The following is a 13,966-nucleotide window of genomic DNA, read 5'->3' as shown; positions in this document are numbered from 1 at the left end:
GGGAAACTATATGTATTAGTTCCCTTTGTTTACCCATCTCTGCCTAAGAGTTGGCAATGCCCCCTAGTGAAACATCTACAGACAGACACTGGGTGACCAAGAGGTCTATGGTTACCTGTCTCCAGAGCCTCTTAAAACGGGCCAATAATTCCAAAAATAGGAACCAAAAGTCAGGCTACTAAATCTATATTTAAGCACCTAAAATAAGTGTGCTGATTTTCCCAAGTGCTGAACACACAGTCATTCCCACTGAGGCACAAACCTTTTGGCATACCGTTTCTTGGCTACTCTCCTCCATTAACCCTTCCACCTTTCCCAATAACTATCCTTCTTCCTGCCTTTCCTTGACCCTCACTCTCTTCTGGCTCCATCTTCTCACAATTAAAGCATGTTCTGATCTATCCCATCCTTAAAAGCCTTTTCTAGTCCCCAACTGTCTCTCCTAGATACTACCTCCCTTCACCTCCAATTTCATGGAGTACAACATCTACAACTGCTGCCTCAACTCAAGTGCCTCTCCTTCAACTTCATCCCAGATCCTTTCCAGTACTGCCTCTGCCCACTGCAGTCCACTGAGACTACTCTCACTAAAAGCATGTCAGCAAAATCCAGGAGCTCTCTTCCTACATACTCTTTGACATCTCTGCTGCTTTTGATACTCTTGATCATTCTCTCCTTGACAATCTTAGCTTATCTGTGCCTTTGTGACTCCAGTATATCCTTTTCCATTTCAAACTTCTCTGATCATTCTTTTAGCATCTCTTCAGTAGGTACCTTTCTCACTCTCTGTAGGAGACTAAAAACATTCTATACTTAGACCCTTTTCTCCTATTTCACCCTTTCCTTGGATGATTTCATCTGCGGATTCAAATGCCATCTCTGCGGTGATGCCTCAAAAATCTACCATTCTACCCCTTGCCTGTCTCCCTCCATTCAATCTGCCTTTTGAACATCTCGGCCTCCCTCTCAGCCATCTCACATCACCGCCTCTTTGAATCAAGTTTCTCCTCCCCTTCAAGGCCCTGTCTCTTCCCACTTATTGACTCTTTTCTCTTCATGTCATCTTAGAACCCCTTGCTAGCTTTGACTGCTGCTCCCACAACTCTCATTTTCCATGCTCTATGTATGGAATGGGAATATTTGTGCAATAGGCTCCTGGTGCCTCAAGCACCATGACCCCTCTGATAGCACAGGTAAAGAACAAGCAAGTGACAAAGAGCTTTCTTTCTTTTTATGGTTAATAAAGTAAGTTGTATGGCTACATGAATTCAACACACAAATGTATTAAGGAAACATCTCTGAAGCAAAAAGGTCAAATACATTTACATTCCACAGGGTATGAACAGATTATGGAAGCTTTGCTCAAAAATGTAATTACTATAGTATGTGCTGGTTAGGAAACAAACAAGGTTTTTAAGGAGGAAAAAAAAAGGAGTAACATGATAGCCGTTCCTAAAGTATATGCCAGGCATCCACTTGATTTACCAATTGTGTCAATAGTACAAAGAATACAATCATAAAAACGAGTTACAAGCCTTCAGATTTGTGGGCAAGAAAATCATTTAGGCTAACTCTGTTGAAGAGGGGTCTTTGTAATAGATGTTTGAAGGCTGTATTTGAGAATGTCTTATCTTATTTCCAAGAGAATAGTTAATCATTAAAATCTTGTACTAGGTGATAGATAAGAAAATTATTTGCCATTTTATCTTCCATTTAAAATTATGATAAACGAAAGCAGTCTTTTTCCCATTAGTAAAAACAAACAACATTGAAAGCAAAGTCTGTAAATGTTGTCAGAAACTCTGCTAAAGCTCTAATATCCGGTGACTACCTCAGAAAAAGCAATGGAAAAACAATTTAAAATACACTTAATTGACTAAGAAATAATATTATGTTCTTTAGTTAAATATAATGTGAAAGAGTGCTTGTATTTACAGCGGCATCTGGAGGGCTATCAAGGAGATCTCATATTCATTTCTGATTAGTTCCTCTTCTCCTTTCTCTTTCCTTTTGTTTGTTATGCTCACTTTTCAACTTGCATCTTTAAAATGTCTGGGTACATCAAACAGCACATTTTTACGGGAAGAGACTCTTCCTCTGTGGTCTTATAGCACATAGCATGAAGCCCTTCCCCTTGATCCTGATTCCAGATTTTTCAAAACTGCTCAGAAATAACAATTGGAGTCTGATTTTTAAAAGAACCTAGTTCTCATTTAGGCATCTAAATTAATGGGGCAGATTTTCAAAAATTGTTCAACAGCCAAAAGCTTCCATTTATGTACTTGTAGCTGTTGGTTTCTGGGTTTTTTTTCAATCTGTTGCAGAGACTTTGGGTAAAATCCTAGCTCCGCTGAAGTCAACTGGAGTTTTGCCACTGCCTTCACGGAATGGAAATAAATAATCAATATTCTATGCTTCCATTATTCCCAAACAAATGAATAGAGTTACAATATATTTTATTGTATATGGTCTAATAAAAGGGCTAGGATTTAGAAATATTATTTACCACAGAAAACAGAGACTTGTCTTCTTAGATGAATGCTTCTATTATTTGACTTCATGATCACAATTTATTATTCCAAAGTTTAATCTTACAATGGATAATTAGTATACTGTAAGAGAACAGGAAGGAACTACAATGTATAAATTGACTGAAGCAATACATATTAATCCCATAAAAGCTAGAAATTTTGGCTTTACAATTCTGATTTTGATGAAAATATTGAATAAGCCATTTTTTCTTGGCTCCTCAGAGGCAAACAATCTGCACGAATCCTTAATAAAATGTGTTGAAGGTGAACCAAAAGACTTTCAGAAGATTATCATTAAAATATTGAGAAAAACTAACAGCTCTGAAGTTTAGTTGATTTAATTGTAAATAAGACATTAAAATAATTCAAATTATATAGAGAAAACTTAATTTTATCATTCAGTTATTTAATATATCACTGCAGTTAGAGCTTATAGATCATTTTTGACTCAGGTCAAAATGTATATATAAACTAGTCTACTGGTAATCAGATTAAATATAACTGTTATCTTCATATTATCATTTGGTGCTGAGAAATCATTATGGATCATATTGGGAGGCGGGGGGAGTCCCCAAAGATGTATTCTCTATTCTGTTCTGGGGTGAAAGTAAACTATCACAGATGCATCTATACCTGACAGAGAATATGCTGCCTAATGTGCTGGCCTAGCTAATTTGGTTTAGGACCTGTTGCAGATGAGATCTTAAATTAACTTGAGAAATCATATTACATACACAGAAGGGGAATCATTTAGGTACAGATTCTGACACAGTTACTCAACCTGAACAGTATTTTAACCCACAAATGGCCTAACTGAAGTCTAGTCTGAGTGAAGGCATCAAAATCAGGCCTTTCATGATTATGCTGAACCTTTATTATACTCTGTTTAATTTGCTTCCTTTGGACAATTGATATAACAGGATCTTGTGGTAAAGGTTCCTGTATGATAAAGGCAGCTATTACCAGCTACTTTTCAGGTTATACTAACTAACCTGTATCATTTTAATTCGCTAAGGTTTCAGTTCAAGTGGAAATACTTTAAGGAAATCCCATCACACAGTTACAGGCAGCTCTGGACAACATGAAGAAGGTGCTGGAGGTAAATTTGATTAAACAATTTTCTGCTGTTCCTAGTTTCATCTGCTGCAGGGTTATGGAGTGTTTATCTCTTATTATTGGCACCTCTGAAATAAACTCACTTTAAGCTTTGGCCTTGTGACAAACTGACACTGACTAACATATAACAAAAGAGACATGAAGATACATTATGCGTGGGGCTGATGACTGGTAATGGTGTTCCTGTTGCACATAAGTGAAAGCATTTGGTCTCTCATAGTTTGGAGTGGCGCAGCACACTATTCCAAAATGGAAAACTCTAATACTGTTAGCCTTGCCAGTCGAAAATGTGTAAAGGTGGATATAAGGAAATGTACTAAATTAATGCTCATTGACTTGTATAAATATGTGCTGTCTACATAAACCTACAGCCTTTTAGCTTTTCAATCCTAGCATTAAATTAATGGAAAACAGGACAGACGAGGGTGTGTGGGCATGCCAATGCTGATGAATGTCAAGCTCAAGTTACCTGACTTGCTTGTTGTTTTAACATCTGTACAGTATACCATCTAATGCATCACCTCTCAGGCTTTTAAGTCTGTTATTTTAAATACATTCATAGCAATTTGGCTTAAAAGCGCCTTTGATTATTAAACTAGAAGGCAAATAGGTAACCTGTATCTTTAACTTCTTTGCCACCTGATATGTTAAACAGCCTTCATACCTTAAACTTACTTTAATAAAGCATGCAATTATTAAAGCACTGCAGAATGGCCCTAGAGCACATAAGCTCCATTAAATTTGCTTACATCTAATTATGACTGCCTGAGGCAGGTGAGAAATTGAGTCTGATAAGATCTTACTTTTTACCTTAACAAAAAAAAGGGGGAGGGAAGCAGTGATTTTCTATCTAATTACTATCTACAACTATTTACGGTATTTGCTCTTTAAATGAACACTCCACAAAGCATTCTTTGTGCACTAACCAGTCAGTTCTAACTTTTTAAAAGCATCTGAGATACAAAAGACAAGTTTATCTTGCTTCAGGGATGATACAGGTCACCAACGATGTCACCCCTGAAGTCACTTTCTGAATCACTCAGGTCTTACCACTTTTTAATGTATTTTTAAATTGATTTTGGTTTATAAACTAAAAATTATTTTCATTCAAACTCTTTGTAAGAAGTACTGAATTGTATACAGTTCAAGAGAACTGCTTATGAGCAAAACAAATGAAACAAAGTTCAGTTGGTGACATAAAATTACTTAGTTCTGAAAAAGCATATTAGTTAATCTTATTCTTTTGTCTCGCACTGAGATAAGCGCTGTAAAAATGTAAGCAACATCCCTTCTCTGTTTGCTGGAAACTTTCTTCCTTTTAAATAAAAGATCTTGAGTCTTTTTCTTTATTAAAAGATAGGGCTTGACAAGAGGAAGTGAGGCAGTTAATTCTTATATATTGTACCCAATCACCCCACCAGAGGAGAAAATGCTATTAAAAATGGGAACATCTCATGTAAACTGTGAGTGAATGACAGAGTCTTGTGTTTCTAGTCATTTTAATAATGCTAACAGCACTGAAAGATCCACTGAGAAGAATGAAATGAGACCATCCTAGCAAGTGCTGTAAAACTAAAGGGTTGTGACAAGGCAACCCAGCTGAAGCTGAAAGAACTTCAAAAGAGAAAATACATTTAAAAAAAATCAATTTTTTCAAGAAAGTGATAGTGGTTCCAAACCAGGTTCTGAATAAACAATTAAATTTACTCTACATAACTGTTAAGCAATATTACACCACAAAATTACCCCTTTGTTTTTAAAAAAGGTATTTAAAGAAGTAGAAAAAGGCATTAGACACTTAACGTGTAAGTGTCACTTATATGCTGAATGTAAGACCTGTCACACACCAAGGTTATACAAGCCAATTTATCAGACATATATTTTTATCCACCCATATAATATTGACTCTTTTCTATTATACTGGCCATTCTTTGGTGTAATGACCCACAAAACCCTAGTGATCCCCTCCAAAAAGGATTTTTTTTTTTCACATTTTATACTTATACCTCATCTGATACATTTACATGAAAAACTGCTTAGAGACCTGTAATTTGGAGATGATGTATTATTCTATTAATAAGGTTCTCATCTGCTTCTGTATGGTTACAGAACATGTGCCATTCAATAAAGCTTTCTTTAATAGTCCACTTGGGTACATCTTTTGTCTCTGCAAACATTCAGGTCATCTTTTGCAATGGCTTGCTTCAATATAAAAATCACGCTTTACACTATTGCCAATGAAAGTCAAAGGATATGTTGATTTTGAGCTCTGATTTACTCAAACAACTAAACTATAACTGTCATTCTTTAAAAAACACCAGTGACACATCACCTAGTATGTGTTATCAGCTTCACAAATTTAAAGACTGCTGATATACAAATTCTCTAAGTCCCAGTATCATTATATCATATAGGATGTTAATTCGTTAAATCTTTGTTGAACTTTCTGTGATATTTTATAATTCTGAATCCATCTCTAACCACCAATTTGTATTCCCTGTGAATGACTGTACTGTGAACCGCTGCATTATATATGTACGTTTACTTGGGGGGGGAGGGGGGGAATCACTGAAGGAATTTAATGACTAAGCTACAAAAATCTACTGTGAATATTATGTATTACTTACAGGTTCCATTAATTGTTCAGACATATTGTCATACTCTGGCAATACCCATTTTAAAAGCTCTCTCTCTTTACCTGTTCATATTAGTGTTTTTCACCTTAAATTACAAAATAGAGTTTTTCTTTTCTTTTTTCTTGCTATGCAGTTGCAGCTGCTCATTAACAAATTAAGTTTACCACAGTGTTAACATAAAGCGCTGTTCATAATTTGGATACCTACCAAAAGCTGCTACTTTTATGATCATGGCTTGAATGTTAGATGATATCATTTCTTTGAGCAAAGCTTCCTGGTTTCGACGCCAAAGGTAAGCTAAAGGCTGCAGATTAAGCCTCTTACACCTTTTAAAAAGAAAAAATAAAGACAAAATATTGGGTGAATTCCAATTGTTATATTCTTTTCCACAGAACAATTTGCTCAACATTAAACATAACACATTTCTTGGGAGTCCTACCATTAAACATGTTTATTTTCTGTACCTTCAATATTTTATCATAATGGATTTAATAAAAACATGTCATCTTTTATAGAGTACAGTTTATATGTGCGCTGTATGAAAAAAGAAAACTAAAGGACCTGATTCTGATTTTAATTGTACCTGAATAAATCAGATGTTAATAATGTTACACTGGTGTAAATTAAGTATATGCAAGAGGAAAATTAAGCCTCAAAACTTCACATACATAACCCTATATAAATGCAGAAGATGGTATATTTCTGTCCACAATATTAAGGACAAAGTTGCTTCTCTGTGGAATGCACAGAGCTGATCTCCACTGCATATTCTGAATTTGTTATACTCTGGAATCAATTGCATTGCCATATATAGGGTGAGTATAGAATCTGTACTAGAGATTCAAAATACCAACCCAAGAAAACTAGTTTTACCTGCTGTACTTACACTTGTACTATTGGTTTATATATGCTCTTTAAATTGCATTTGTATTTATGACATTAGACTATCACCAATTCACACTACTGACAGGGAAAAACCAATTGCAAACTACTACATTTTGTGAATTAGTGAGAAAGTGGATAAAAACAAAAATAAAGCAAGGGGACTTTGTTCATTAAGGCCCAAACACTGAAAACAGGAACACATGGATAACCTTACTCACATGAGCAGTTCCCTTCAATCAATGGAACTACTCAAGTTACACATGAAATACACTTATTTTGTCAATTACCATTATTTCAATTATCTAACATGTGATAGCATATTAGAATTAGGATTGTTTTTAAATGTGTGCCTGGAATAGGGGACCTGAAAAAGAGCTCTGTGTAGCTCAAAACTTTGTCTTTTTCAAGAACTCAAGTTGGTCCAGTAAAATATATTACATTAGCCAGCTTGTCTGCTTAGAATTAGGCACCTAAATATTTAGGCGTCTAAATAAGTGGCCTGACTTTTAAGATGCTGAGCACCCAGCAGCCAAGTAAATAGCAGTTGTTGGGTGCTTGACAACTTGAGTATCAGGAACCTAAATATGGATTTAGAATACAAAATGTAGGCACCGCATGTGGGATCCTCAAAAGAATTCAGCATTTACCTATCTCTGTTCCCACTGCATGTGATGATTGACTTCAATGCAAGCAGTAAGGTCATCAATGAGCTTTCCTGAAAAAACTCCCACCCACAGTTTTTAAAAACATTGGCCTAACTGTTCTATTGTTTATTTTGTAAAAATAATGAAGTCTTATCAATTCAGCAGTTAACTAAGTTGTCTGCTATTACATATTTTTTGGGAGGTTGGAATATTTTTGGTAGATTAAAGTATGTAACTAGCAAGGTTCTATTACTTTTTCTCTGTAATTTCCAGCAACTGTATACTAACCATTGGTGAGGGCAAAATGAATGAAACACAAATCGGTTTGTTACTCACAGCCTCTAAAGTGCTCAAATACAGAGCAGTCATTTTTGGTTGGTTGATATTTTGGGGTGGATTTGAAATTAGTTAAAATTATTTTGGACTGAATAGGTTCTCTCTTCTTTTCTTTTTTTAAATAGGTAAGCACCATTAATAAAGACCAATATTTGGATGCTCAAAGATAAGTTCATACATTCATATTCTGCCCCTTATTTAAGTGCCTAAATATGGAGTTAGCAGCCTAATTTTAGGCACCCATTCTGAAAACCTTGGGCTCAATGCAAACTAACTTGCTCAAATGCTTTCACTGGACCTTCCAAAATATGTAACGGGTAACATGAAACAGAGTCATCCTACTGATACGCCTAACCATAACGAGTAAAAATATAAAACAAAAGAACAAACTTCCTTATGAATCTGCACCACATGAAAAGGTTTCAAACTATAATCTACTCAAAAATATTTATTGTACAAAATATTCTTTACAAGCTATACTCTGACTGCCCCAAACTGATTCTCACTTTGGAAGATAATCTTCACTCCTAAATTTTCATTTTGCAGTGTATCTTGGTTATCAAGATACAAATCCTACCACAATAACACTCTGTTCCAAATTATTCAGAACTTCTGGAGCAATATTTTAACATGTTTATGTATGTGGAAATGCAGTTTGTTTGGAGGGATTAGCAAGCAAGTATTTAATGATCTAATTTGACAGACACAGATAATGAGAGGGATATATGATTTTTAATTTTAAAATGTTGTGGGGTTTCACAAATAGACCATTATATTATGAACCGGATAGCTAAGGATTCTGATATTCCCAGATTGAATGTGACGAGAGAATTTTATACTCTGTTTTTCTTAGAATGTCTTTAGTTTTTAAAACTTCCTTAAGTTATGAAATGATAGTTGGTCATTACTGACTAAAATGTTGGAAAAATACTACTCACTTTGTGTAAGTCAAGCATTTACATTGAGTACTTATACATATACTTAGATAACCTACTCTTCCAGTTCAAATTCAGGACTATTTAGAAAGGCTGGACATGCACAAGTCCATGGGGCCGGAAGAATTCATCCGAGGGTGCTGAGGGACCTGGCTCATGTGATTGCAGCGACATTTGCCATTATCTTTGAAAACTCATGATGGGTGAGGGAGGTCCCAGATGATTAGAAAAAGGCAAATATAGTGTCCATCTTCAAAAAAGTGAAGGAGGACAGTGGTCAAACAATTCAAATTGTACTGGGCCTCCAACACACAAGTTCAATTATATCAAAAGCTCCTGGCAGAATCAAGTATCAGCACAGACACCTGATCTTCGTCTACTGCTAGGAGGAGATTATCAACCCGTGTATCCTGTGCAGTTTAAATTCTATACCCAAGTCGGTAACTAGACTAACAAGGATCAAGGAGATCTGAGACAACTAGGTACACAGAAAAAGTTGTGTTGAGACACCTCTATGATTTTAACAAAAAATGGATCATGCAATACTGGTCATTTCCCGGATTGTCAGCATCAAGTGCTGTTTTCTTGTGCAGAGGGCACAACACAGCTTCTCTAAGAGAAACTGGTACCCTTCTCTCCCTAACAGAGGTGTTGACAATCACAACTAGCCCACTAGCATTCACTACCCATGACAGACATGGATGCAAAGGACAGGCTGTGAGACTAAGTGCACTATACTAACTGCACTCTAGCATATCTGTGACTTTCATTAGTCTAACCTTAACCAGGGAAGAGCTAGCATTTCATCTCTTTGCAGCCATGGAAGCAGATATTTTGACCCCAGTCCTACTCCTCACTTTACCCAAAACTCTGACCCTCATGCTTAAGATTTACACTTTTCTCCTTCCACAGCCCCAAGAGTTTTATTTGCAAAAAGACTTTTTAAAAGCCCAGCAAACCACAACAAGTCTTGTACATGTTGCTAGGGTGTGTATATTTGCAAGTGTATCTTGATACAATCTATCTTTGTTGAAAATCTCACAAGAGGGGTTATGGTACACCCAGATTAAAAGAATCTTCCAACTACAAATGAGGAATGCAAGTTGCTACTTAATGATTTTTTTTAATTATTAAAAAACATCTGTGACAGACTGGGATCTTTGGCAAGTTTTGGCTCATCTTCAAAAGGAAATAATGGGAGTACAGCCAATATCAGGTGTCCCATCTATTTTATTCATTGAAAAAGATCTTGTGCTTTTACTATTAACTCCTAATCATCGTTCAGGAGATGCTAGATTCAGCTGGTTATTGGGAGAGTACGATGAATCAGTGGATAAGCTTGGTATGTTTTACAATAGTTCTTTGTTTTCAGATTCTTGTGAGTCAAAGTTATATTTATTATGGTTCTGATCATTTTTATTTTCTGTCCTTAGTGGAAATTTCAGTTGAAAAATGTTAACTGGTGATCACCAGATTATTTTGGCCAATTCCAGATTTTGGAATTGAGCAATGAATCTACTGTTCCCTGGGACTACTGAATCCTCCAGCTGAAACAGAGAAAAGTCAGTGAAAACAAAGGGCCCAAAACCACTCCCATTACATCAGTGCCAAAACTCTGAAAAACTTCATTGGATTAGATGCAAAAAGAAGCCTGTAAAATTCATCAAAAAGATTATTATAGCATCTACTATAATTTCACTATGGGTATTGTGACAGGGCCAGACCTGACGGCTATAGAAGGGTGCTACTATTTGAGTGCCAGGGGGAGTGGGCAGGCTTGTGCCCGCCCACCACTAAAAGCCCCTCCCCCAGCCTAAGGGGAGTAGCCACCGGACCCAGGACTCAAATGATTTCATGGGACAACAAATGAAAAAACAGGAAGGGGCATGTGGATCAAAGGGTCAAACCGAGGAAACTGGAAGGGGACACCGAGCAGAGAACCCCGGACAGCGCCCACTGCTCCCGGAATGTGTCAAGGGAGCCAGCAGACGCCACCCAGAGGAACTCTGCCCAGATGCGTGAGTGCACAAGGGAACGGAAGTAGGCCCCACAGTTGCAGGGCGCCCCCCCGGCCAACCTCCTCTCCCTGGTGTTATAGATGACCATTTTGGCCAGGGCTAGGAGAAAGTTGACGAGGAGGTCCTGCGACTTTGTGGGGCCAAGGATGGGGTGCGCATATAAAAACAAGTGTGAGGAAAAGTGCAGCCAGAACCTCAGCAGGGGGTTCTGGAAGAGCCGGAAGAGGGGCTGCAGCCTGGCGCACTCCAGGTAAGCGTGCGACAAGGTCTCCCTCATGCCGCAAAAGAGGCAGGTGTCGGGGCGAGGGGTGAACCATGCCAGGTAAACGCCCGTGCTCACGGTGCCGGAAGGCATATATATTAGCCCCAGGCTCAATAAATCCTTATTCCCTGGGTAATTCAGCCAGGATTACTCCAAGTCAATTAGGTCACCTGAAGCCAATTAAGGAGCTTTCCACAGCAGTTAAAAGCTCCATTTCAGGGAGACAGGGGCAGCTGGAAGGGAGTTGAGAGAAGGAGTGGAGCAGAGTAGAGCTGCTACAGAGCTTGGTGATATCGCTGTGGCTGCCACAATACCAGGTACGGGAGCTAGGGAGAAGCCCGTCTGGGCGGGCCCAAGGGTTGTAGGCCTAGAGGCCTGAAGGAGGACCTGCTTGCTCAGGCAGTTGAGTGAAGGAGCTGAGGTGGGGAAACCTCACCCCAGACAGGGGAGGGTCACAAAGACGGAGAGACTCAAGGCGAGGAAGGCGAAACAACCCTCCTTCCCGGTTCCAGGAAGCACAAGCAGTGGGGCCACAGACAGATGACCCCGGGAAAGTAGTAGGTCTCCTGGACTAAGCAGTTTGAGGCTATTCCTCGCAGGGTCCCTGGGTTGGGGTCTGGGGTAGAGCGCAGGACCGGGCCCCCCCCCGCTCCCAGCCCGCCATACCACTGGCATAGCCGAAGAAAGCACAGGACCCTCAGGGGCAGAATAGGCCTCCCTCGCCACAGTATATATGCAAGATATACATACAGAAAGAAAAGCACAGTTGGCATGTTTTATGAATCAGATATCTTAGAAAATACAGAATAAAATCACCAGTTTCTATTCCATACTACAGCTTTTTTGTTGGTTTTGTACATATCACTGATTAAAAAACATCTTTTTCAAGAATATTTTCTTACACGTGTTCCACTCGAACTCGTTGATAGTCAGAAAGAATGGCTCCTACAGAAACACCTTCCACTCCTTCCTTGTCCTTAGGGAAAATAAATAAAAGGAACAATAGTGTTACAAGTACGTTAATGCACACACTTCCCAGAAGACTGGAAATTCAGAAATACATAGTACTTCACTTCAAAAATCAACCAGAAAGGATTAATCCTTTCCCCAGTATCTAATGCAAAAAACTGAGCAGGCTGCAATGCAGATGTCTGCAGAGGCAGAGCAATGGCAGATCTGTTCCATGGATACTACTCCAACCTCAGAGGGAGCAGTATTCTGCTACCTTAGTACCACTACTCTACAGAGGAAATGTCCAGTGTATCTGGCAAAGCCTCAGGCTCTACCCTACCCCCTGTTCCTGAAACTCCTTCTACCATTCAGTGTAGCTGCTCTGGTTCCATTATGCCTGGTACCACACATTCCAACAGGAGAAAGGCAGAATTTGCCATTTTGCCCCCAACAGCACAAATTAAGGCTTATTATGTTTCCTCCCTCCTACAACCTATGCTGGGATGTTTTGCACCACAGAGGAAGTCTCTGAGGATTCCTGAGGATTTTTCCCTACTTTACATTCTTTGCTTTTCTCCCATACAAAGTCCTAATGCCACAACAATGAACCTCTGCAGCCTGGGAAAAACTGTACAGCTAGTCATTACTTTTCCTTAAAAGAGGCCTCTGTCACTATATGGAAAATCGTTCCATCTACAAACTAATCTTATCAAGATACAGTGGTCATCATTAAACAGTATTTGCCAGCATTTATGACAGAACGGAGTGTGAGATTATTATGTTTTTCCCATACACAGAACAGCAGATATATCTGTGGTAACTGTGAGCAAATGCTGACTTTGATAGCTTCTGCTATAAAACAGATTTTCTGGGTTGTTTTCCCATATGACATTGTTTCTGTTTTTAATTACTTAGGTCAATATTCTTGTTTTGCAAATATAGTAGAAAACATTACATTTTAAGAGGATTGTAATTTTAAAATGATTCATGGAAAGCATCTGTTTTTTTGCTTTTTATCTTGAGTTCAAATCAGAACCAATTTACTGAAACAGAAGTAGCAGTATTTTTCCTAAATTTTCACCCAATAAAACTGACTTGAGTTGCGTTAGTTTTCCTGCCATTGTTGAACATGGTTTTAAGGTATAATTTCTCCTATGAGGTTGCTCTGCCTTGTACCAATCCTGTGAAGTTTGTAGCAAGATTTTCTCACAAAACTTCCATCTATATACCTATCTATATATGTATCTCAGAATGAAATTGGTCTTTTTTGCCATGACATTCAATTGAAAACTCATAGTCAATTCCTTATCAATAATTACCCCCAAGTCACTTTCTTCATAACTCTTTTTTAGATAACAATTCCCTATTTTACCCCTGTGCTGTATTATCCTTCCCTTAGTGTATTATCTTATACTTCTTTACATTAATTCTCATCTCATACTAGTCCAACCAAATTCCCAAGTTGTTCATATCCAACTATATTTTTGATTGAAAATCCTCTCTATTTGTCATATCTCCTAGCTGTATCATCTGCAAATTTGATCACTGCTGAATTTACATTCTCCTCCAGGTCATTAATGAATGTTGAGTAATACTGATCTCAATACCGAGCTCTATGGGATTCCACTTGATGCCGCCTCACATTCTGAAGT

General features: G+C 38.0%; 1 protein-coding gene across 4 annotated transcripts in view; it reads right to left on the bottom strand.

Annotated features, from left to right (window-relative positions):
• Positions 1–13,966, bottom strand: part of DPH6 (diphthamine biosynthesis 6) — a 352,580-nt gene that overhangs the window by 257,323 nt on the left and 81,291 nt on the right. For all 4 annotated transcript variants that reach the window (XM_067558060.1, XM_067558063.1, XM_067558064.1 and 1 more), the window contains exons 4-5: positions 12,266–12,339; positions 6,491–6,609 (exon numbers count right to left, since the gene is read on the bottom strand). In XM_067558060.1, the coding sequence (XP_067414161.1) occupies positions 6,491–6,609; positions 12,266–12,339 (193 nt within the window). The remainder of the gene's footprint in view (positions 1–6,490; positions 6,610–12,265; positions 12,340–13,966) is intronic.

The sequence above is a fragment of the Emydura macquarii genome, unplaced genomic scaffold (genome assembly GCF_026122565.2).
Source record: "Emydura macquarii macquarii isolate MOO-44397 ecotype Brisbane River unplaced genomic scaffold, CSIRO-AGI_Emac_v2 contig_1876, whole genome shotgun sequence".
NCBI lineage: Eukaryota > Metazoa > Chordata > Testudines > Chelidae > Emydura > Emydura macquarii.
This window is presented reverse-complemented; position numbering and strand designations above follow the sequence as displayed.